General features: G+C 46.3%; 1 protein-coding gene across 1 annotated transcript in view; it reads right to left on the minus strand.

The window, feature by feature from the left end:
• Fgf2 (fibroblast growth factor 2) overlaps positions 1-27,133 on the minus strand; it is a 56,520-nt gene that overhangs the window by 6,573 nt on the left and 22,814 nt on the right. The window contains exon 2 of the mRNA XM_041659162.1: positions 9,473-9,576. Within this exon, the coding sequence (XP_041515096.1) occupies positions 9,473-9,576 (104 nt within the window). The remainder of the gene's footprint in view (positions 1-9,472; positions 9,577-27,133) is intronic.

A 27,133-nucleotide genomic window follows, 5' to 3' on the forward strand; every position in this document is an offset into this window, starting at 1 on the left:
ATTAAAGGTGTGCGCCACTACTGCCCAGCTGAATGTACTGGTTTCTGTGGAATAAGCAATCTAGAACATACTGGTTTCTGTAATTCTCATTTTAAAGAGGAGGAAGAGACTCTACCTTTTAGTGTCTATTTGCCTGTATACCAAGGCCAGCTGGCCTGGGTCTGAAAAAGCCTGGGATAAAACCGGACTCGCTGAACATAGCGGACAGTGAGGACTACTGAGAACTCAAGAACAATGGCAATGGGTTTTTGATCCTACTGCACGTACTGGCTTTGTGGGAGCCTAGGCAGTTTGGATGCTTACCTTACTAGACCTGGATGGAGGTGGGTGGTCCTTGGACTTCCCACAGGGCAAGGAACCTTGATTGCTCTTTGGGCTGATGAGGAAGGGGGACTTGACTGGGGGAGGGGGAGGGAAATGGGAGGCGGTGGCGGGGAAGAGACAAAAGTCTTTAATAAATTTAAAAAAATAAAGAAAGAAAACAGCCTTCAAATCGCTGGGTCTGGAAATAATGTAAGTAAAGCAGTCTAAAAAGCTACCACCTTATTTAGGGAAATATTGAGAAATCAACTTCACAGAGTAACCTTGGGTCATGGGGAATCAACTATTCCTTTAAAAGAAAACAGGAAAAAAAATCACTGCTTCTTAATAAATATATGTCAACCAAATGATACTTATATAGAAAGCCATATACCTTTTATCATATATTGTAAGGGAAAGTTGACTCCATTTTCTCTTTAGTTAACAATGTTAGGTGGTTCTTCCCCAATAATCTTGTGAATCATATCATAAACTGTTTCTATGGTTCTGAGAATTGACTGACCATAAGATGTTTCATAGTATGTTAACTGTCTAACCATAAACCTATAACATGTCCCTTTCCTATGATCATAAAAAATAACTGCAAAATTCCACTTTTAATCACTTGCTTACTTGGTATAAAGAGACTGCTGTGCTTTTAATCTGGGCTACTTTCATTCTCCTACTATGGAAGACTGAAAATATGGCCCAACCATTATTAAATTTTATTTTGAAGCATCTTAGTGTTAGCTTCTGATTTTTGATACCATAACATGGATATTTTAAACCATACAAATAAATTCAAGATGTATAAATAAATATACAAATATATGATGTGTATTAGTAGGTATATTAGGATCCACTTTAATATTTTTGTAGATTTAGTTATCTTATGTATATGAGTGCTTTGCCTGTATGTATGTATGTGCCCACAGAGGTGAGAACAGGGCATCAGATCCCCTGGAACTGAAGCTGACAATGGCTGTGAGCCACCATATGCGTGCTGACAACCAAACCTGGGTCTTTTGAAAGAACAAGTCCTCTTAACCACTGAAACCTTTCCTTCACTAATGAATACAGAATAGGATTTTGAAAAGTACTTGTGAATTTGGGATGCCACAGGGTACTATGTACAAAACTTCCAAGAAACCATTTGTCTTAGTTACTTTTCTATTGTTGTGAAGAGATGGCGTGACCAAGGCACTATTGGAGTGAAAAATGAGAGCCAAGCAAGATGGGGGCCTAATATTCCATGACACCAACAGATCATGGGTGAGATGGTGGTCAGGACATAGTAATCCATGTTTATTTAGTATAACGCAGACTCAGATAACTATATAGAGAGATATTCATACATATGCATATAAGAAGGTTGGTAATATACAAATCTCTGGCAGAGCTTGGAAGCAACAACAGCTCCAGAAGCAGCAAGCACACTAAGTCATGTATGATTCCACTTTCTAATAAAAAGAACAAGACTCCTTGGAGAAATAAGTCACTCTAGGTCACACTGGGGGGGGGGGTACATGTGAATCTTGGTGCCCAAGAAGTAATGGAGTGCTCAAAATAAACACATTGAGAGGTATCAAGAGCAGAGAGCCAAATGCAAGGGTTCTCAAAAGTTTCAGCAACAGAATCAGTCTTTGGTTAAATACTTATCAAAATAATTGAACTGAGAAGTAGATGGAGAATAGATAAATATTCTACACAAAGAAATTTCAAATAACTTATCTAGGTAACACTTCCCATCTTCAATGATATATAGCAAAACCACCATATTCCACCCTGTAAGAGTGATTGCCTACATGGTGACACCATGCCCTAGGTGTGAACAGTTGTATGGTGACTTCCTACCTGAAAAGTACCTCCCCTAGGTGTGAACAGTTGCATGGTGACTTCTTGCCTGCAACACACCATTCCCTAGCTGTAACTGCTGCATGGTGACTTCCTACTTGCAACACACTATCTTCTATGTGTGAACAGCTGCATAGCGACATCCTTCCTGCAACAACCTCCCCTAGGTGTGAACTGCTACATAATGACTTCCAACTTGCAACACACCATCCTCTAGGTGTGAACAGCTGCATGGTGACTTCCTTATGATGCTCCATCTCTTAACAATGTACTCCTTCTTAGTGACTCCCTTTCCAAGGAAAGGAAAGACTAACTTCAGAGCGGAGACACCCACTCTCTCAGCCAGATGATGAAGTCTGTACTTCTGCGGTTATCCTCTCAAACTTTTGGGACTCTGTCTAGCCACAAGAAAAACACCAGGAAATCCCAAACTGGAGGATCCTTAAATTGCCTGAATGTCAAAGTAGTGAAAAATAAGGAGAGTCTAAGAAATGGTCACTGTCTAGAGGAAACTCCAGAGACAGGATGACCAAAGCTAGCTCTGAATAGGATCTTCAGGGAAAAATTAAAGTTTTGTAAGTCAGTGTGGACTTTAGCTACTGGTATCACGGTGTGACAGGCAGCCAGCTGCCCTAGTGCAAGATCCATTAGTGAACCATCTTCCTGACTTTCCTGCACAGTTAAAGCTGTTATAAAAGCAAATTGTATTTTTAAGAAAAGTTTACCCTGATGTGATCATTATATATTATATAACTATACCAGACATGCACTGTTCCCCCTAAATATGTAAAACCACACGACAAAGTTAAAACACAAGTGATACAAAAAGACCAATCCTAGAACTGCTAATGTTACCAGGAAAGAACTCCTCCATCGGGAGGGATAGCTTAGTGGAGAGAGTACTTGGTAGGCAAGTATGAGGACAAAAGTTGAGATGCCCAGAACCCACATAAAAGCCAGGTAGAAGTGGTGGTCACCTGTAAGCTCAGCAAACTGAATACAGACCAATTCCCCAGAGCAAGCTGGCTAGCTACACTAGCCAAACTCGCTCCAGATTCAGCAAGAAATCTTATGTCTTTATTATTGTTTCTATTGCCGTGATAGCAACTTTGGGAGAAAAGGGTTTATTTTAGCTTATAGTTCCACATCACAGTCCAGGACTGTGGGAGGTTGGGAGAGGACTCTAGAGGCAGGAGCTGATGCAGAGGCCATGCAGGGGTGCTGCTTACTAACTTTCTCCCATATGGACTGCTCAATTTGCTTTATGAGACCACCAGCCCAGGGGCAGCACTGCCCACAGGAAGCTGGGCCCTTCCACATCAATCAACAATCAAGAAAACACACCATAAATTTGCCCATGGGCTAATCTGTTGGGGGCATTTTCTCAGCTAAGGTTCCCTCTTCCCAAATGACTAGAGTTTCTGTCAAGTTGACATAAAATTGCCATGACACCCTGCCTTGGTACACAAGGTGGATAGTGATAAGGAAGGTACGAGATGTCAACTTTGGGCCTCTATATGCACGTGCACACACTCACCACCCGCACCGCCTCCATCACACGTACACATGCAGAAAATCATTTCTCCAGGGGCTGAATGTAATCATCCCTAAAGAGAGAACGGCTTTCCCAGATGCTGTTGCTGCCTGCACAAGAGTCACACAAGATCAAGCCAATTCGCATTCTACGCAGGGGGTGGGAGGGGCTTGCCAGCCTCCACCCGTGACAGCGATGACTTCTAGGGCAGAGAATCAGTTTTCCTAAAGGCTGTGACCCCTGATACTCCTTTGTATGACCCACACCCGGGAGTGTATGAGCAGCATAAATTAAACTCGGGTTTTTAAAAAATACAGGATAAAGTTGGGAGGGGTGAGAAGGTAGGTATGGATATTGGAGAAGTTAGGGGAAAGAATGGGGAATGAATATGATCAAAATATAAGGAATTCTCAAAGAATTAATAAAACTAGTATAGTAAGAGAGTAAACTGCAGCCAGGCGGTGGCGCACGCCTTTAATCCCAGCACTCGGGAGGCAGAGGCAGGCAGATGTCTGTGAGTTCAAGGCCAGCCTGGTCTACAAGACTTAGTTTCAAGACAGCCAGGACTGTTACACAAAGAAACTCTATCTCGAAATAACCAGAGCTACTTGGTGGCACCCTTCCTATAAAATCCATGTGGCATTTTTATTTAGTATATCTGTTTGTGGTACCCATGCCTGCCACATAGTAAGTGGTCAATAAACATCTGCTAAATTAATGAGCAAATAAAATATTTTAGATAGGTCAAAGCTACACTGATGTTGCAGAATCTGAATCGGGGAGAAACAGGGCCTGAGAGAGCCAGCTTTGAGTTGAAATATAGACTGTGGTTTATCTGTACTGACTACAGACTCTCTCGGGAAACTCAGACGGCTTTTTCCAAGAGTCTAACATCCACGACAGCTTCCAGCCAGCCAGGCAGCCCGGGTTTCAGCTTTGCCTCACCCCCTAACTAACATGCACAATTTCTGAACAAGCTCTGTCCCTTCTCCAGGCCTCACCAGATCAGATGACTTCCAGAGTTAGAGAAATCTGTGCCTCGGCAAGATGCCCCATGGCTTCTCAGTACCTCTCGAGTTTGCATGTTGGCTCTGGTCCTCTGCTCCGTTTTAGGTTTGAACCTTAGAGCCACTTCCCGATGCTCTGTTTTCTGAGTTATTTACTCATTTACAGTACTTTGATTTCTGCAATTTTGGCTTATGAAGACGTTTGCTCAATAGGAATCTCAAAATGTATTTGATTGTGCCAGTTCTGAGAATTCAAAGCAGATGTGACGCAAGTATCCCTGTTGAGGATTTCAAAACTAAATAAAAACCACAAATGGGAAAAGTTAAGAGCCAATGTGGTCTCAATCTTATAAAAAGGCTGCGGAGAATTGTTGGGAGTGGCTTCTGAGAGCAGCAATTCTGACTTGACCATGCTTTCTGCATTCAATCTAGCAGTTCATCTTTTTACAATGATGCAACTTTAAAAAAACACTCTTGTTTCTGACAGATTTGATCAGTGCAGACATTCAAGCTGCATACTGAACCCTAAAACACCATCTTTCCTACTTTTTTGCATTATAGAATCTATCTCACTGTTAAAACCCCTCAAGTATGCTGGGCAGTGGTAGTACATGCCTTTAATCCCATCATTCAAGAGGCAGAGGCAGGTGGTTCTTTGTGAGTTTAAGGCCAACCTGGTCTACAGACAGGACAGCCAGGGCTACACAGAGAAGCTCTGTCTCAAACAAAATGACAAACAAACAAACAAAAAGAAACTGAGTAAGAAGCCTGCCATGTATCAAAGAACTACAACTCTATTTCCAAATACTGGCCTTTACAGTGGGGTACAGCTGCTGTTTGGACATTTATATTTCCTTGCTTTGAAAAGAGGAACATCTCTTTTAACAAATGCTTTCCAGGGCTGGAGAGATGCCGTCAAAGGGTTTGCCATGCAAGCATGAGGGCCTGCATCTGAGCTCCAGACTCACGTTTAAAAAGTCTGCCACTGCCAGGCATAGTAGCACAGGTCTCTAATCACAGTACTTAGGAGACAGAGGCAGGTGGATTTCTGTGCGTCAGAGGTCAGCCTGATCTACAAAGGTGATGTGGGATGTCCTTCTGCATATGTGATACTTTTATTGGCTGATAAATAAAGCTCATTTGGCCAATGGCAGGATAGACTAGAGCTAGGTGGGAAATCCAAACAGAGATATGGAGAAGGCGGAGTCAGGGGACACCATGTCGCCACCAAAGGAAAAAAAATGTCTGAGCATTACCGATAAGCTACAGCCTCATGTTGCTACACGGATTAATAGAAATGGGTTAAATTATATGTAGAGCTAGCCAATAAGAAGTCTGAGCCATTGGTCAAACAATTACAATTGAGATTAAGTCTCAGATTGGTTAATTAGGAACAGGTGGGTGGGGACAGAAAGCCTCCAGCTACACATAGGTAGTGCCAGGCTAGCTGAGGCTACATAGTAGGACACTATCTTATAAAAAAAAAAAAGGACAAAAAATAGGACAAAAAAAAAAGGCATGGTGTCATGTGCTTGCAATCCCTGCACTGTTGAAGCAGAGGCTGAGGACCCCGGGGCTTTCAGTTCAGTCAGCTTAGCCTACTGGGCAAGCTCTAGCAAGAGATCCTGGGCAAAACAAACCTAAACAAGGTACACAACTGTCTACTGACTCCAGTTCCAGGAGATCTGCTACTCTTTGTGGACTCCACAGAATTGCACACAATGATACATACACAAACAAGCAGTTACACATATGAGAATACACACACACACAGAGAAACACACAGTTTTAAATGACAAGCAAGCTTTAACCTGAATGCCGTCAGACATCGTCACGTAAAGGTGCTGCAGTCCTTTCTTGCACCTTCAACCAGTAGTAAAGCCAGCTCAGCTCTCTGAGTGCTGTTGCCGCCAGGAGGATGTGTGTATTTGGGAGCCACATGGGAGTCACCTAGTGAATGTTAGGTCCCAAAGAAACACAATGGCTAATTGGGAAGCCTATTAACACATCAGAGTGGACCCTGGCTGCCAGGCTCTCTCTGCACAAGACCAGCTACAGAATCCTGGCTCCTCTCAGCTCTTCTCACCCCCACTCTAAACCGCTCCAGCCCTGAGCTTCCCTTCCCCTCCCCAGCTTCGCTTTTTAGAACCCAGCCCTTTTGGCCCGGGGCTCTTTCCCTCCTCTTGGCCTCCTTCTTGGTCCTCTTAGTGCTTGTGCTCTTGGTTCTCCACTCTTGGCTCCTGGTCCCCTTCCCTCACTTGCTCCCCCCTCTCTTCTCTTCTTTGCATGTTCTCTGCCCTCTCTCCTCTCATGGCCTGGTCTATTCTGCTGGCTGTGCTCAGTCTGGACTCTTCCAGATGCCTCTGTCTGTTCTCTTCTCATATGTACAATAAGCCTTCGCAACTATCCCTAGAAGCGTTTTATGTGCCCATTTTCACTCAGTGGGAGACATTCACAGCAATCCTGTGTTGCCCTCACACACACCGGGTGACATGGGGCCAGCTAGAAGGTGGCCAGACATAAGCCTGAGCAAGCACAAGCTTACAAACAGCTTCTCCAAGTGATGGTTCCCGATCAGGACACTGGAGTTACTCCAGAAGTCATTGCTGTTGACAGCTCAATATCGCAGATCAGACTCAGGGAGAAGGGCCCCTTGGCAAGGCCATCGGCACCTCTCCTGCTGTGAGGGACAGCACCGACTTCTTCACTAGAAGACTCAGCCCACCCTGACCAGCAGAGAAGAAGGACTTTCTGAGACTGCATGGCAGCCAGCCATCTGAACTAGATGCTGAGTCCAGAGAGTAGCTTGTGACTTGGTGGGGCTGAGCCCTCGGATGGGGGCTGGAACACACGCCAGCTGTCCAGAAGAGCCTGATAAATCCTGAATTGTCTGTGTGTATGTATGTGTGTGTGTGTGTGTGTGTGTGTGTGTTTAACAACTGGACTTTGTCCCAGCTGAGAGTTTGTGACAGTTTCCTAAACTGACTTTTACTCTATCAACTTGGTGGCAGTCTGTTGCATCATGAAGAGTTGGCCTGCACTAAGGGGACAGAAATCCAGTAAGACTCAGTAGGGCAAGATGGCCTTCACCTTGCAACACCTTTGCTGAGGAAGGGACTTGGAAACACGGTCTAGTTTAATACATTACAAAGTTTGACACCCATTTGTCAAGAGAAACAGAATTCTCCATGAAGACCTGGACACAACTCCATTTTCAACACTAATGTCTTTGACTTCTTTCCTCTCATTTGTGACCCAGTTGTCACAGAGATGGTGGTGGCGAGCGGGCGGCTTCCATCCCCAGAGCTCTTGACAGCCATGGTGCTTTTTAATCATTGCAGACGAACCAGCCAACCCGCCTGAGTTCTTGAGAACGGTTCCTTTCATGATTGCCGTCTAGGCTCCCCACAATCCAGTAAATCCACCAGGTAAAACAAAGGGAAGAATGGAGCCTCAAGGCTCCCGGGCAAGCGCTGTCCACAGCCGGTTATGATCAAAACAAGGCCAGCCCTGCAAATGCTGCTTGTGTTTTGGTGGTGTCCAGAGAGTCTGCAGTTCGTTTACCAGGCAGAAACTTTGGCCCAGATGTGGCCTTGTGACTGCAGGAAAACTGCTGATAAAGCCTAGGAGGACTGTCCTCCAGCACAAAACAAGGTCACAGAGGCAGGGAGTGCAGAAGAATGCAGATAAAGGGGTAAAAGATAGCTTGGTGGAGCGCTGCTTAGTACTCTCTCTAACAGCGAGCTTCGCCATGTGTGAAGAGCAGCGGGCGGCATAAACAGCGCTCATTAAAGTGAGCCCAGAGTCGTGTGCCTCTGTCTACCTCACCCTCCTTCCCCAGTCCCTAGGAGATGCCCACGGTTGTTCTGGCCACAGCAGTGTTTCCTCTTCAACTCTGATTAGCCTCCCAGGCTCCTCTAAGCCACACTGCTCCACTGCCAGAGTGCTCTCACCCAGAGGCAACCCCTGCTGGCCCGGGAACTCTGCAGCCTTGCAGCGAGCATGGTTAGCATGATGTAAGAATTGACAGCAGGCTTGGCTGGTTGCCTTGCCAGCCTCTCCAGTCCCTTTCATTGTGTTCTGTCCTCTCCAGCTCACACTCCAGCTGTGGTGAGCGGCGTGTAATTTGAGAGATACGCTAAGTGGCCTCTTGGATCCACAGCTTCAGCTCTACCTCTGCCTGGGATCCTTTTCACCTCAGACCCTGCGTAGAAGCCACCTCCCTGTATTCTCCGCAAGCTGGTCCCTGTCTTCCCTAAATTATTTCCAACCTTCTCATGCATGTATACTATGCATATGTGTGAAATACAGAAGGAACTCAATAAAGCACCCACACTACACTTCCTCTGCCTTCCTGCACAGTGGACCCACTGGGGCAGAGAATACTTGCTTTGGAAGGCTGCTGTCCAGTGCATCTGCCATACTGTACACTACAGGCGTGGGCTACTCTAGTAGAGGGTCTTAAAATGCTTTTAGCTACCAAACGAAAATTATGGGCCCTGCACACAGCCGTGTCGATTATCCTGCCAAGGCCAGCCTGTAGCGATTTGGAGTCTAGAGTCAACTGGACTGCAGAATGCCTGGCCTTGACCTCACGTGCACTGTGTGTCCCTCCCTACTGGAGTCCTAAAGTCTATGAAATGCAGAGAATGCTGTTACCTAGGGGAATACAAAGATTAAAGTGATGCACATAAAACCCAAACAAAGACCCAGGTCCAATGCTAGTAAAGAACCACACAAAACAAATGAAAGAAAACCCCAAGAAAGGACTACTCACAGAAGCCAGCAGCCGTCCGTCTTCCTTCATAGCAAGGTACCGGTTTGCACACACTCCCTTGATAGACACAACCCCTCTCTCTTCTGCTTGGAGCTGTAGTTTGACTGTAAGTAACACAGAAAAATTATCTTTATGGCACCAGAAAGCAAAGAGGCAGTCCCACTATACACAGAACACACACACACACACACACACACACACCACAAACATACATACATACATACATATACCACAAACATACACAACACACACCATGCCACATACCACACATACACAACACACACATACCATACCACACAGACAAACACATATATACTACACATACACAACGCACACATAACACACCACACACTACACACACATCACACAACACACACACACACATACACCACATACCACACAACACGCACAAACACATACACACACACCGTGCCAGCAAGGTACTGATCTAATGTGAAGATCAGCAAGCATAGAAGGAGTTGGGTGGATGTCACTTGAGCCGGGCTAGAAAGGGGATGATGCAGAGTCCTCATGCCATGCCCAACCATGCACACAGAGGACAGAGGAGGGAATGGATGGGGAACAACTACCCTCGCTGGCCTGCTTTGACCCTGTTCCCCATTCATGTCTTTAAACAGTCGCCATATGCTCCAGCTATTCTACTCCTGGGCATATACCCAGAAGGCTTGACAACCTACCACAGAGAGACTGGCACACCTGCGTCTGTGCTGCTGTTTACTACAGAAAAGAAACTACCCAGTCTGTGTATCCTCACCAAACAAATGGATATTATTCTGCTGTAAAGAAGAAGCCCATGAAAATCTCAGAACAGGTACAATTTTAAAGGGTAATGTTAAGTAAGGCAGCCTGAACTCAGAGAAAACCCTCCTGCCCTTCCTCCCATGTAGACCCTGCGCTAAGTATGGTTCTAAGTGTGCGTGTACAAACAGGAGCAGGTGTGGGGATAGCATTCACAAAGGAGAGTGAGCAGGCACTGGGCGATGAGGAAAGACTGGACACAGCAAAGGCATCAGAGAGGATAGAAGGCTAAGTTTCCTAGCTTCAGTTCTGTCCTGGTCGTTCCCCCTGGTAGACACGTGAATGAACACGCAGCTGGTGATCAGTGTGAGACTCCAGGCAAAGCTCCATGGCTTCAGCACGGCCACTCTAAGCGACAGGACTGGGAAAGCCTTGACTGCTTTCTTAAACCGGCTCTCTGGTGTTTCTACTTATGAGTTCATTAGAACAAAGTTTTGATGGACTTTTGTTTTTAATAAAATAAATGTGGAAATGAGGACATTTGCAAGATGTCTGTGAAACAATTTTAAAGCCGTGTTTGGCCATTTTTTCACAAATAAAGAGCAGTTCAGTCCACTGCTCTTCCTGGACGTCTCCCTGGCTTCCTCACAGCTTACTTCTATCTTTTCTTTCCATTTTCCATTTTCCAATGCATTATCTTTCCTCTTGAGGGACTTTCTGTTTAGCTATCCTTATTTTATAAGTATCGGTGGAAGTCCAGTATGTTCACACATGATTTGCCCCTGCAGAGTGGCACACTGCACTACATTATGGAGATTTCAGGAAAACAACACTGATTATAATAATGTGGCTTGGACAAAAAGTTATCAAATTAATTGAGAGTAAAATGAAGTTAAACATTTCTATTTTGCTATTTCAAGGGAGCATCTGCCTGCTAGGACAACCTTTCCAAAAATGTATTTTGCATAACAAATGTTACCTAAAACAAGTCCTGATGTCAAATAAGTTTTGTGAATTCTTTTGTTTGTCTTTCAAGACAGAGTTTCTCTCCATGTAGCCCTGGATGTTGTTGAACTCTTTCTGTAGACCAAGCTGGCCTTGAACTCACAGAGATCCACCTTCCTCTGCCTGCCTCCCAATTGCTGGGATTAAAGGTGTGCACCACCACCACCTGGCAATTTTGTGAATTCTTAACAAAGCCCAGAGCACAACAAAATACCCGAGAGAAGTAAACTAAAGGAAGGAAAGTTTATTGTAATGATCTGTTCTGTCTCTTTAAGAGACAAGCCATGCCCACTCCCCCCACCCCAGTCCGCTGAGGCCCCCCCACCCCAGTCGGCTGAGGCAGGCAGGTCTTCCTTCCTGCTTGCAGCCTGAGTCCCTTCCTTTTCTGTCTCCCTCTCGAAGAGGCAGCTTCTGCCTCTTCTCTCTCTCTCTCTCTCTCTCTCTCTCTCTCTCCCTCTCTCTCTCTTCCTCTCTCTCTCTTTTCAATTGTAGCTCAAGGTTTCAGGGGGTGTAGTCCATTGTAGCAGGAAAGGCGTGATGGGCAGTTCAGTGGGACAATGTGATAGCCACCTTGGTAGACCAATGGGACCAGAAGCAGGGCCAGGCAATCTCCTCCAGTGACCCACCCCTACCAGAAGAGTCCCCACACAGCACCCAGCTGGGGACAAGATAGTCAAATGTGTGAGCCCATAACAGTCATTTCAAACTCAAAATAATACCAAACTTGACTGCCAAACTTCTCACAACTCTGCCCAGTAAAAACCTATGATGTAAGTCATTATAACAGGGTCGGGTACAGAGTGTTCATCAAATGTGTTTGGTCCCAGAAAAAAAGGAAGTCATAAGTCCTCCAGTACAAATAGCCCATGGGTCCATCTGGGCACTACCCACAGGAGTAGAAAACCCTAATGACACTTTGAAATTTTAAAAGCCAATGCAATATGATTGTAAGGTAAATTTAATTTCCCTACTGTTTATAAGTAGCTAAAGAAGCAGCACAGAACAACTTCTGAAAGACTCTAAAATAATTATTAAATTGCTAGATATGTTTCCGTTATTATATCACACTGTTGTTCCTATCAGAAAATCATTATATACATAAAATGAGACCTAATATAGGAGATTAGTATTAAAATACTCAGCAGTATGTGTCTGTCTGTATGGAGTAGGTAGGGGAAGTAAAACACAATTGATGTGCTTCAAATCTATGCAAAACATGGTATTTCATGATTCTACTCTATCTTACATGTGTTTGAGAATTCATATGAAAAACAGTAGTCCTGCTGGGTAGGTCATTTCCAGCTCTCTCTGTGCAAGTCACCCCTGGCTCCAGAGAGCACTGGCCTAGTAAAGCACAAAGTTCCCCGGCCAAACTCTTCGACTGAATTTAAAAGATAATATAAAATGAAGAGAAGATAATCAAAACACAGAACCTAAACATATAATAGGAGTGGGAAATCTCACACTATCACTGGGAAAAGCAATGGAGCTGGACTTTAGTGCTATCATGTTCTGGTCACCAGGCCAGGTCCAAGGTACTCCAGAAGAGGTGATCTGCAAAGATTCAGACCACTCTAGCTTGTGCTGTGTGCCAGGTCGGGCAAGGATGCACAGCGTGTCACCAATCCTCCCTCTACTCCTGTCAACAAACTCTGCCTCTGTTCCAGCTCACTCTTCCTAATGTCCATTTCCACTCCCAATAGTGACTGTGGCATCAATGTGTGGATGGATCAGTGTTAGCCCCAGGGTAAATGTCATCATTCAGGGTCACCCACTCAGCTTCCTTCACAGACATCTCAGGTGACACGTTCTTGGCCATCTACCCACTAAGTAGTGGGCATTAATGTAGAGACTTAAAAAATAACCAGCGATGTTAACGAGCTGCACTCAAACCAAAACATATTAACTCCAAGCACAGATGATCCATTCACAATAGCTGATGTCCCTTTTACCCTAAGGGGATATCTGCCTTTGTCCTTGGTGGTGAGGTGTGTTTCTTGGATGCAGTAGAAAGACGAACTTTGTTTTCTAATCCAAGCCGTTAGTCTGTGTCTTTTAATTGAGGAATCGAGACCATTAATATTGAGAGTTGTCAGTAAGCAGTGTTTACTGATTCCTGTTATTTTGCTGTTATGGTGATGGTGGAAAGATGCAAGCAAGTTGAAAGTGAGAATAGCTGTGGAAGATGTGAAATGAACTCCTCAACCCAAGCGGGTGTGGCCACACATGACAACCCAGACCAAGTCAAGAGGCTCAACCAGAGACGATCAACACAGCACACAATGGCATGAAGTCAGGCATTTTACACAGGCAGTGTATGGCAGAACTCTAGAGTATTTGAAACAGAAACTGACATATAGGTTAAAAACATCAATCTTATGACATTATCAATAAAGCTTGGCCTTTTAGATAGGGTAGACATCATCTAATATATCTTTATCATGTTGGTACCACAATCATTTACTTCAATAGGATGTGTGAAAATCCTAACCCCACCAGTATGGCATGTCATCCTTTCTGATGTGCCCACTGTACTTGAATGGTCCAAATTAATCATTCTATCCAAGAAGCTTTTTCATAGAATCCACATGATATTCAGTGACATCGAAGGCTGAGGAGATGCTGTCACTAAAAGAGCTTGACCTAACACAAGGGCCTGTGCTCCAACTCCAGGACCCGCATATAAACTGGGCGTGGTACTGTGTCCTTGTAATCCCAGTCCTGGGGAGCTAGAGACAAGCAGGTCCCTGGGCTCCATGGCCAGCCAGCCTACTTTACTTGGTGAGATCCAAGCCAGTGAGAGATTTGTCAAGACGAGACAACAAGTCACAGCGGAAAAGATAATCTGGCGCGGAGTCAAAGGGTTGAGTCAGCTGATGACCCAGTGTGATTTTCTGCCGCCGTCAGAAAACACTGACCAAGAGCAACTTAGGTGGGGTGGTTTGAAGAAGAATGGGCCCCACAGGCTCATAGAATTGAATGCTTGGTCACCAGGGAGTGGCTCTATTAGGAGATGTAGCCTTGTTGGAGGAAATGTGTCACTGGGGTGGGCTTTGAGGTTTCAGAAGCTCAAACTAGGCCTGGTGGCTCATAGTTTTCTCCCTGCTGCCCGTGGATCAAGATGTAACCTCTCAGTTACTTCTCCAGCACCATGTCTGCTTGCCTGCTGGCAGGCTTCTGCCCGTGACGATAATGGATTAAACCTCTGAAACTGTGAGCCAGCCCCAATTAAATGCTTTCTTTTGTAAGAGCTGCCGTAGCCATGGCGTCTCTTCACAGCAATAGAATGTTGACTTAGATGTCAGGAAAGGAAAGGGTTAACTCCGCTTACAACTTATGGTCCATCCTTGTGGGAAGCCAGGGAGGGGAGAAGCCTGAGGCAGGAACAGAAGCAGGGACAAAGGAGAAACATTACTCACTGGCTTGCTCTCCCTGACTTGCTCAGTCTGCCCAGGGGTGGTACCACCCATGTCAATCACTAATAAGAAAATGCCTGCACAGACTAATCCAATGGAGGAAATGCTCTCTCCCCCGCTAACTCTAGTTTATATTAAGCTGACAAAAATAGGCCAGCACAGTTAGCTCTTGCTCTGGGCCCATGAGGAGGCAGAATATTATGGCAAAGAAGGCAGGATGGAGTAGAGCTGCTCACCTAGCATCAGTGGAAAGCTGAGAGGCAGCGGAAAGGGCGAGTGAGAAGAATATGTGACCAGCCTCCTGTAACCGGGTCCCAGTCTCCTGCTAGTCCATTCAGCCATGGAGTCATTCCTTGGTGAAGTTACCACCTTCAAGATCTAGTCACCTTTTCTGGAGCCCGTGAGCTGGTGACCAAGCGTTTGAAACATGAGCTGACAATGATGGGGGGGGGGTAATATCCAAACCGTGACATGAATAAGAGATAGGAACGCTGCACATCAGAAGATGCCTAACCTAGCCTGAGATCAGAGGTTTCCTGGGAACCGGGAAAACTGGATGGAAAAGGAAGTAACAGTTGCTCAGGAAGAGATAACTAACAAGAGAGCATCTCAAAGAAGATCCACGGCAGAAAGGACGAAGCTGGAAGGCCTGGCCCACTGAGGGAGTGTGAGGCGGTCAGGCCTGGCTGCGTGAGATGTGTGCCGGGAACCAAGGCTGCTCGGGATTCTGTGTCAAGGAGTTTTCTAGTATGACATGAGATCAGGGAAAGAGAGTTCAGAGGGAACCGTGAGCTGAGCTGTAGTCAACACGTATGAGAGGATTCATGAGTGGAGATAGAGGAGAAGGGGAAGGAAAAGGGAGGCAGAGAACAGGGAAGAAAGAGAGAGAGCTCAGAGGAGCAATGCGGATACGTTTCTGTCTGAATAGCTGGGAGACGGCTGAGGGCTAGGTGACTAGAGACAGCAGAAAGACATTCCCAACGGACGCTGACGTCAGAGCACACATAGGAAATCCCAGATGACCAGTTACAGAAATGTGTGCCTCACACAAGACATACTCACTGTCAGTGGACGGTGGGTTCCTGGGGAGCACAGGCTGCACCAAAGCAGATGGGGACTATAAAGTGGGTGACAACCCCAGGAGAGGGCGAAGCAGGCACTAATCAAAGGGAATGAGCAGAATTCACGAGCTCACGTGTGTGGAAGGAACAAAGTGAGCTGAACCTACAGGAGAGAAGTCGTTCAGTCCATCTGGGACAAGAGTACAGTGCACACCACACACACATACATACACATATACACACCACATGCACATGCACCACACACACATACACCATACACACACATACACCATACACATACACCACACACATACATACACACACATATACATACCACATATACATACAAACAAACACCATACACACACATACACCACAGACATATACCACACACATACATACACATACACCATACACACAAATACACCACACACATACACACATATACATGCACATATACACACCACACACATACACAAATATGCACACAAAACACATACCACACACATATACACACTACGCTCATATACACCACACACACATACAGTGAATAGCACATACACACATATACAGTGCACACCACACACACATGTACACACACATACGCCACACACACACACCATACACATACATATCACAAGTAAACCATATACACATACTTCACACACCATACATATACCACACATACAATCACACATATATACACATACCACATACACACACACCATACATACACACACCATGCCCATGCATACAGATTTGGAAACTAAGGGAAAGGCATGATTATTTGCAGATGGGACCATTTTCTACGTTAAAATTCAAGAGGCTCAATGCAATGCGCTTGCCTGGCCTGGGTCCTAGACCAGAGAAGCTGGCGCCCGTGGGAGGAGTGGAGAAACCTGAATAAGGCTGGGGTTAGTTCACTCTGTGACATCCCTGTCTTTCAGTTTTGGAAACAGCGATTGTTGCATAAGCGATCAGTCTAGAGAAAGGGTTAGAGAGGGTACAGAGTCACTGTGAAATCACGTGACTCTCCACAATCTAAAATTACTCCAAAGTAAAGATTCTCCAGAACGAGCGGAGCTAGTTAGCAAGACTGTCTACCGTAACAGTAGGTAACGGCCATTCTCTGCCCATATCCCAGACTGTCCGTTAGGGAAACGACAGCAGCAAAACGGGCTGACGAGTACTCAGAGAACAAAGCTGCCGAGGCTGAGGACCCGAGTTCAAGTCTAGGACCTACATGGTGGAAGGAGAGAACTGACTCTCAAAAGCTGTCCCTGTCTGGCCTCCATAAGCACACTGTGGCCTGTGGCTTGCTACGTAAATAAGTGTAATTTCTTTAAAAAATAAAAATGATAATAGCAAAGTGTCTAGGGCTTGATCGGAGAAAACTGTTACTTAAAAGTCACTCCTCTCCCTTGGGTAGCATCGACCTGAGAAGTCAGGAGTGGTAAGGAGCCCACTGAAGCCAGGAACCTTGGAGACCTGAGATCCTCGTCATCACAGCTCGGAAGTCGGGTAACAGGCTAAAAAGCACCTGTTAGCCTTGACCTCTGCAAGGCCTTTGGAACCATGACCACAAACAACCCTGGAGGAGACTAGTTTGCAATAACCAGAAATATAACCTGGAAGGATGTCGGACACGGGAAACTCGTAGAAACCATGAGGGTGGCTTTTAACAAAAGCCTGAATTTGACAGCCAGGGTGGACACTGCAGCAGCATTGCCCCCTCCTTAGCAGGGGTACCCTCTCTTCTCACCCTCTCACCTGCAGAGAGAACACCTGCTCGGGCAGAAGACTGCCTGGGGAAGTGTGGGGACAGGGACGAAGAGAGACAGAGAAACTGATTTTAAGCACTGTGGCCTCTTATGTTAGCTACTTTGCTTTATTATTTGGGGAATTACCTATTTGTTAGGAAACCTTACATTTAATCGGGGGCAAGAGACTTTGTGGGAGAGAGCAAGCATGATCTACAAACTATGTCAGGGACATTGTTTTTAATGTTTCTTTTCTGGCCATACTTGGTGTTACATGTTTTTAATCCCAGGACTCAGAAGGCAGGTGAGCTCTGCGAGTTGGGTGTTAGCCTGGTCTACATAATGAGTTCTAGGCTAGTCAACGCTACATAGTAAGACCCTTCCTCCTCTCCAATCCCACACATCAAGAAAATGTGTATCTGTGCATTATCTTATTATAGGAAGTCCCATTGTCTGTATCATAAAGCATCCAGTCTCCCTGTTCCCTGGAGAACTGAGACAGAAATAATAATGCCGATTGCACACGGCCTCTCTGCTCATTCTCCTATAATTCAGTCAGGGTCAGGGTCAGAAGCCACTCACGCACCAGCAATTATTTTAAGATCAGGAAATGAAATTGTGACCAAGACCTATGAAGCCAGCCTCTCCCCTCACACACATGCATTCTTGCGGCAGCTGTGCGGGTTTTCTTTACTTGGGCCAGCAATAAAGTCATTTCTCAGCCAAGGTCTTTGAAACCCAAGCAAAACTTCTCACAGGGCACACAAAGACAGTCTGAAAGCAGCTAAAACTATATATACATCAAGGTCACAGTCTTGACCTACAGCGACAGGTCGCATAACACAGGACATCCTTACTGCAAAGCACAGCCACACACTCGTTCTTTCCTCGTTCAGAAAGACACTGTGTCTCACTGAGTGGTGGCCTGTGCTAGTGCAATTGAGTCAACAGATAACTAAACCAGGTCTGCTTGCCTCCTTGGAACGAAAGTTCATCAGTCCCTGATAACTAAATTGCACAGCATGGCAACTGTTCACCTGAGAGCCACTGTGTGTCTTTAATCAGGACCTGCCACGGGGATCCCTTGAACATGTGAATAACTAAGAATGATGAAAGCATGCCGGGCCACTGCTGCAGACGGAAGCTGCCAGCTCTGTGCATATGAATGGCGTGCACACCAACACGCATGTGTGTAAGCGGATTCGGCTTAGAGGCTTCGCAAGGCTCCTCTCAGTAAAAGGCTTTCTAAAAACTCTTCGTTGGTCTATCGTCCCAAACCCTACTCATAACTCAACCAGAAAACTAAATTTTATCAATCATATCAGACACGCAGAAAGTTTATTTAAAAAATTGTGTTTGCACACAAGGTTAAAGTTGGGTATCCTAGAAGAAAGTAGGGGAAGAAGGGAACAGAGAAAGGGGAAGGGAAAGTCAAGCAGCTTAGATATCTGAGTTCTTCCATCACTGCCCAGCCAGAACATAGGCTTAGGAGTCCATTAACTCTTTCTGGTTATCAACCCTAATAATGGCAAAATAAAATGAAACTATCAGTGATAATAATCTACATAAAAATTTAATCAAATTTAACACAATGTATCATGATTAAAATTCTGAATCTCCTGCCATAATTATCCTACTTCTAGAGTACACCATTTCATTTATACATTTAAAAATTGTGACACTGTTTATCTGATTCATGCCAAGAACAGGGCCATTACAGGCCATTCTGATCAATAGAAATCCACAGAAAATAAGTTTCCCACAGGAGCGCCTCTGTCAGGCTGTCCCTCCCTTCCCTACGGTAGACACACTCAGGCTATCTGTCTACAGAGAAAAGACAGTACAAGTCTAGAAAGACAAGGACTCACTAGGGTGGCATCCCTCCACCGGCACAGTGGCTTGTGTGCCATGACAACGGCTCTAGACCTCCAGGGGCATCATCTAATCAGAATGTGGCGTCCCAAAGCTCTGGATGCAACACAGACTCAAGCAGACACAGTTCAGAGAGAGACAAGAGAACCCTGGTCTGTCTCACAGTCACAAGCTGATGGAGAATCCTTCTTTTGCCTTCCTTTTCTGCAATTTTTTAATTATGTGTACACACGGAGAGGGGTTTGAATGTGCATATGAGTGCCCACAGAGGCTAGAAGAAGGCATCAGATCCCCTGGAGTTGGAGTTGCAGGAAGTTGGAAACTTCCCCACCTGGGGATAGAACTCAGGTCTTCTGGGAGAGCAGCAAGTACAAAGCCATCTCTCCAGGCTCTTCCCTTACCCTTTCCTTGGTGACTAGTTCAGAGACACAAGAGGCCCCAAATGCAGCCACCCTGGACTCTCTCTGGCCCGCTTTGTGGGGGGTCATATAGTTCAAGTGAAAGAGTACTGTCAGCCTCTGGCAGGGGCATTTATGGCAAAAACAGCTGTAATATTGACACCTCAAAAATTTAGACTTCAGGACCCCACGCTGTCTTCTGGAAGAGCAAAACAAGGCAGTGCCGAGCACATGAAGCTAAAAATAAACACCTGGCTTCCCTATAAAAGTCATTAGTCCTGTATGTGTTCAATGGAGAAATGTTTCTAAAAATACGTGGCCCGGGAACCACTGTAATTGGAAACAGACTATAGCTGCCAGGCACGGTGCTGGGGAGTTAGCTGGGCTGCATGACAGCGAGCAGAGGGGCCCCGTGATGGTGGAACTATGGTTTTGGTGCAATGTCTTCATGGGCTTGTATATTTCAACACTCGGGCCCAGCTATTGAAAAGGTTGTGGGACACTTAGGGAATGGAGCCTTGCTGGAGGAAGTGGGTCATCAGGGTCACGACTTGAGACTTTAGAGCCTGGCCCCACTTCCTGTTCACCTTCTGCTTCTTGGGTGTGGCTGCAATGTGACCATCCAGCCTCTGGTCCTGCCACCATGCCTTCCCCATCTTCTCATGTCTTCCCTGCCCTACGAACTGTATCTCTTCAACTGTGAGCCAAAAGAAACCCTTTCTCTTAAGTCGCTTGTTTCAGGGTATTTTATCACAGGCACAGGAAAAGAACTAAGACAGGAGTAGCCTATGTCTTCACTGTGCTAATGTCTTCATCATGGCTGGGATACTGGACTACAGCTTTGCAAGATGCTCACAGGGGGGAGCTGGAGGGAAGGAGATGAAATCTACATTGTTCCTTACCACTGCATCTGAATTCATCTTCAGATCTCCCAAAGTTTAAAATTTAACATAAAAAAATTAGTCAACTGCTCAGAATCTCAATTTACAGTTTGATAATCAACGTTTTGTATCTGGGCATAAGGTCTACAGATTCTTTGAGAGCAGTTATGTTACACGAGGCAGGAAGTTTCCTCTAGGTATTATTTTTCTACTGGCTTTGGTTTCCATTAGAAGGAGAAGGGAAGGAAGTGGGGGAATCAGGGCCAGAGTCACACCCAGACCAAAGGCTTTGCCCCCATGGCCTGTAGATTGTCTTGTCCTAGAGCCATTGCTGCCCAAAGACCTCAGCCAGGCTCCGTTTAGATAGAGGGGCTCTGCTCCTGCAGAAAGAGCAACCTGAATGCAGGTCCTTAAACACATGCTGGTCACAAAATCACAACATAATACAAAACTCTGGCCAGAAGTTTTAGTTGATTGATGGAGGAAGGTCATTGGTTAAAAAAATAAAGAAACTGCTTGGCTGGCCCTCATAGGTTAAAACATAGGTGGGAGGAGTAAACAGAACAGAATGCTGGGAGGAAGAGGAAGTGAGCTCAGACTCAACAGCTTGGCTCTGGAGCAGAGACGCCATGCTCCCCTCTCCCGGACAGAGGCAATAGCTTTGCTCTCTGAGGCAGACGCGATTCAGCTATGACCCAGGACAGACGTAGGCTAGAATCTTCCCGGTAAGCGCACCTTGGGGTGCTACAACACATGATTGGAAAAGGGCGAGAGTTAGCCGAGAAGAGGCTAGATATAATGGGCCAAGCAGTGTTTAAAAGAATACAGTGTCCGTGTAATTATTTCAGGGTATAAGCTAGCCAGGCAGCCGGGGTGCTGGGGACGCAGCCCCGCGGCTCCTATTACTACAGTTGATTAAATGAATTTTAATGATTTCATCTTTCTTACCATCATAGGAATATATATAAAATGAATGTGTCATTGTTTTTTTTTTGTTTTTTATCTCCCCGATGGCTTATTCTACTTACTAAGCCCTCAGTTATCCAGAACTCACCAGAACTCAATTTCCTTCGCCTCAGTCCTATGGTCTCTGCTTTCACCCGAGACAAATGAGGCCAGGCAGAAGGGAGCTGTGGTTCAGACACCTCTATGCCCCCATGGGTTGTTATGTTAGCTTCAGGAGATGCAGGGTTGGGGATTAAGGGTCAACAAGAAGACTTTCAGCTGGGTGTTTAAAAACTTTTATTAGTAACCAACCCCAGGGGCCTTCTCTGGTGGCTCCAGAACATTTGCTCCCCACACATTCTTCACGCACGCTGTACACAGCACGCTTGAGCTACCCAGAAGGCAGTGTGTTCCGGAAAAGGCCTTAGGAAGCTGTGGGTGCACACAGCCTGCTTGGGCTATCAGAAGGCAGTGTCTTCTGGAAGAGGCCTTAGGAAGCTGTGGGAGGACACAGGCTCCCTTGTCTGAGAAGCCCAGCAACAGGAGGCCCTGAGCAAGCCAGTAGTCCTCACAGGAATAAACCGTGTGAAGTCAGAGTGTTAGTCAGGGTTGGCAGCTACCAGCAGCTGAGGAACATAATCGCTGAAAACAGTGGCTGGTAGTTTTAAAGTTTCATTTCGTGATATAAATTAATTCTTGAAAATTCCTTGCCAACCCCTTTGGTTGTCTTAGCATTCAAGGACACAAATACCAGAAGTGAGTAGCACCTCCAAACAAGTTGAAAACTTTGAGCTACTCACTGCAACTTCATTTATGCTACAATGTGATTGCTGAAGGCATGATATCTTTATATTAATCACAGAACAAACCAGTACATCCTACATCCAGGCAATGGAATAAAACTCAGAACTAAAAAGAAATGAGTGACCAACTATGGGAAGCATTAGAACCGTGCGGAAAGGGAGGAAGAGGGGTTGTGGCTATGGGAGACTGGGGTAAATATGTAGAGCTCAGATTCCCAGGTCAGTGAGATGACCGCATGTGACATAGTGACAGAAATGGTGTCACACTGCATCTGTCCAAAGCCCTGCAATGCACAGCACCTTCGCTAACACGAAAGGCAGACTCTGTGTCAGTGATGAGCGTGGGTTTACTGTGACCAAGGTTTGAGCGCAGTGTAAGACGCCAATGATGGAGAGGCTGTGGATGGAAGGGGGATTGTGAGACATCTCTAGGTCTTCCTCCTAATGTTGTGAACCTGAACCCTCTCCTAAAAACCAATGGCTCCTAATTAATTTAAAATCGAGCAACAAAAGCACAGATGGGGCCACACAGGAAACACTTAACAGTGAAGAATGCTTGTGGTTAAGACTAAAGAGTAGGAACGCACAGTGGGAACTCTGACACTGTAGAAAACAATACCCAACTGACAGATAGCCTTGATAGGGTCCAACTACACACACACACACACACACACACACACACACACACATCTGCTATTGGCATTTAGCTGTGGTCACCAATATGTTTGAAACCCTTCATTAAAAGCTAGAATATCTTAAACTCATAACAGGCTCGAAAGATATTAGCCAGAAACACAAGCTGCAAGCAAGTATTCCTGCAACGGATCCAATGTACCCAAGAGAGGACCGACTCCTGCCTGTTCCTGGCAGCTCTTTCTTCCCTTTTGAAATGCTCTTGGACACTTCCACCGTGCCTGCGTCTTCTCTCAGAGTTAGGTAAGGGTTCCGGGAGATAATGCAAGCGGTTTGGCTGGCCCCGGACCTCCCCTCGGGTAAGTGCCAGTTAGCTGGGCTGTTTGTGTTCCTGGCACTTCCTTCTGGATTAGAATCAACATTCATCTACAAAACTCAATGCAGGCGGCTCCAGAACAGCAGAGTGGTGTGGGTAGACGGGAAGCTGCCCAACGTGTTCCAGCAACTGAACAGCCATTCTGTGTGACTGGGGAAATCATTAGGAAAACACCTTCCAAAGCAGCTTGGAGACAAGAGAGTTTTATTTGACTCTCATGAAAATAGCCCTGCAGCACGTCCCTCAATCACTGACGAGCCCCACTCTGGAAAACCCTGTTCCCTGCCAAGAGCCCGAGGACCGGCTCCAAGATTTCCGAGGCCCTTGCAGGGAAAACCTCCTTCGTCCTTCCTTTCGTGAGAGACACTGGGTAGATGCAGGAGCGAGCTTGAAAACTATTTTCTTGCTTCAAAGTCTCCAGGAAAAAATGCCCCCCCCCAGCAGGGCTGAGATAACCATTCTCCCCTCTGTTGCAGTGGCCTGGGACTGACTGTCAGTAGGCTGACTCCTCATGCTGACAGCTTTAAAGGAGACGTCATGCCATCTTGTCCCTGGCTGCTCCTGAGTTGAACACACAGCTGACACTCACAGACTAGGACCAACAGCCTATGGTTAAACTTGTTAGATTTGCACTAGCCTGGAGGTCTACTATATAAAGCCTTGTGTTGTTCTATATTTATCTTGTCTGGTCCCGAAGTCTCAGAGATCTACAAGAGAAGAGGCAGGCTAGATTGCCTTTCCTGTGTTCCCCAGCAGCAGGAGGAAGCATTCCTGTCTGCAGCATCACTAGCTAAGCCTTCACAGACTCAGGCACAGCCTCAGTCCCTGGTACAGCAAGGTGGCGTGAAGATGAAGAGAACTTACAGGCAGCCTCCCCTTGCTTTGCCTCCGCGTTGCCTGCTTGTGTTTGTAAGAGCTTGACTCTGATTTGGCTTTGCCTATATCCTTCACACAGCATTGATGGAGCACCCTCTGTGTACCTAGCTCAGTACCACGGCACACTCCCCCAGAAACGCCAGCTACAGAAACAGACCCACTGAGGCGGGAGTCCAGCGGTCAGCAGAAAAGGCACAGGAATGCTGGAGCCATCTTACTTCTGGCCTCCTTCTCCTGCTTCCTCCTTAATCCTTGGTAACATGCAAAGCCACAAAATAACCTCTCTTCCCATTCAGCCGTCAGGGTTTTCAGACGGCCTCACAGTATTGCTGGGTCCTAGCACATTCCTGAACATGGATGCTCGTCAACTTTCTTAAGTAACTTCCTTCCCGTTGTGGTTTGAATGTGAAACACCCCGTAGATTCACATGTTTGAACACTTGGCTCCCAACTGGGGGTGCTGTCTGGGAGGTTATAGAACATACATGATGTGGAACCTTCCTTGGTAACAGGTCACTGAGGGCGGGCTTTGAGGACCTATAGTCTGGCCCTACTTCCTGTTCTGCTTCTTGTGTGTACATGAGGTATGATGTCGCCTTCCTGACTGCCAGGTGAGGCCTCACACCCCTCCTTTCCCACCATGATGACCCTGTCCCCTCTGGAACTGCAAGCCCCTATTAATAAATGCTTTCTTCCCTACATTATGGTTCGCTGAGGTACTCTGTCATCTCCTCATTCTGGCTCTGGGGCATGGATGACAGGCTCTAGCTCTGAGTTCTATAAACGAAATAGAAAAAGACAAACGAGGTTCCTGAGGTGTGGGACGGAAAGAGTGAGTTTTATATAATCAGAACTATAAAGACACTTCAGGCTCTTTGAAAGAATTTCATTGAACTGAAAGCATTTGAAGAATCGGTACTGGGGATTAGAATAATTCTGCCCAAATGTTAAAGAACACATGTGATTTTGATGGTGCCAGAGAGTGTCCAACACTGGACGGAATGCCTGGCTTCCATGAAGTCTGCGTGTGGGTAAAGAATGAGAAGAAGAAAGGGGAGTTCACGCTGGTCATGTCAAGAGCAACATGGGGACAGCCTGGAATTTCTGCTTCGATGGGGAGTTCACGCTGGTCATGTCAAGAGTGACATGGAGACAGCCTGGAGTTTCTGCTTCGATGGGGAGTTCACGCTGGTCATGTCAAGAGTGACATGGAGACAGCCTGGAGTTTCTGCTTCGATGGCAACACCTCTCGTTAGCCCTTGGTACATTAGCAGTGTCTGTAACAGAGCTGCCAAAGGTGTACCCACATAGAGATGCTTTCAGACAGGGAGGGGGCCTCTGAATGGGCCCCTAACAGCCGTGCCCGGGGCTGCACTGAACCAGAACCCCTGGGCTCTGCACTATTGTCATCCTCCCCACACTTGACGTGGTCCTGACACGCTGTGAGATTTAGTCAAAGGGATGAAGGCAGACGTCATGTGAGCATCCTCACTCTCTGAACCTCTCTGCTCTTCAGATCAGACACTCTGTAAGGACACTCAGACCCACCTCGGCTAAAGGCCTCGTGAGCAAGGAGAGCCTTGAGCTCCCATTGCCCTGTCAAGGTGCCAGACATAAGAAAAGACATTTCAGATGTCATGGGGGAGGCCGTGTGTGTTTGCGGCTGTGTAAGAACCGTGAGCAAGCAGAGCCGTACCTGGCACAGCTGAGCGCCATCCGCCCTGATTAACAATGAGATACTTACTTTAGGGGGCTGGGCTTAGAGATCCCTGTGGCACAGCAATAGGCTAATACGGCGCTGGGAACAGTGAGGCACCAGACTCTAGAAGGGAGATTCCAGGATAAAAAGTCCAACAAGTACACAGCATGAGACAGAACCATCCTAAGGACTCTGCTTGGGTTATTATCTTAGTTACTTTTCTATTGCTATGAAGAAACACCATGATGAAGGCAATTCACAGAAGAAAGAATTCACACAGGGCTTATAGTTTCAGAGGATGAGTCCATGACGATCATGGTGGGGACATGGCAGCAGGCAGACAGGTGTGGTGCTGGAGCAGCAACTAAGAGTCACCTCGTAAGACAAAACCACGAGGCAGAGAGAGCGATCTGAGAATGGTGAGACTTTTAAAACCTCAACGCTTACCCCCAGTAACATCCCCCAACAAGACCACACCTCCTAATCCTTCCCAAACAGTTCCACCAACTGAGACCCAAGCATTTAAATATTCGAGCCTTGGGGGGGGGTCAGTTTTATTCAAACCGCTGCGGTTATTAGGCTGATATCCATGACAACATAGTAGCTGCACAAAGGAAGAGGTGACAGCCTCAAGAGGAGAGCCAGTGAGACCGGACAAGTGTGGGCGGAAGTGAGGGGAGGGCAGGGCAGAGGCGGCACCTGCAGCCAAGCAATACATTCCCCCACCCAACTCTGCCAAAGACAGCAGCTCCCCGAGTCCCACGAACCCGCATATGAGATGATGGTCTAGTATCAAGGCCTTCCAGTACAGAAGCACAGTTAGTACTCGCAGGCCAGCACCAGTGCCTGTCTAACGTAAGAGTATTCTTTTCTGTGGCCCATTTCACTCCTTTCCCTACACTTGTGAGCCTTCAAAGACCAAAGTCCCTACGTCCCAGCCCAGAGTCATGCAGTCTTGAGTTTTTCCATAACCATCAAGGAAGCAGGAGCCACTTTGGTGAATTACCACGCTCAAGGCCACAGTGTCCTGGGGTCAGAGCCGAGCATTTTCACCTTCCTCGGTAGCTGGGTACGGAACCACAGCCAGGTGCCTCCATGAGGCATACCATGCTATCCTTCATGATGGCATCTTGAGATACCATCCATTAAGGATTAGGCCCCCTTGGAAATCGCAAAAC

Source organism: Microtus oregoni, unplaced genomic scaffold, assembly GCF_018167655.1.
Source record: "Microtus oregoni isolate MIOR12 unplaced genomic scaffold, Mior012 000010F_ref0000083, whole genome shotgun sequence".
Classification (NCBI taxonomy): Eukaryota; Metazoa; Chordata; class Mammalia; order Rodentia; family Cricetidae; genus Microtus; species Microtus oregoni.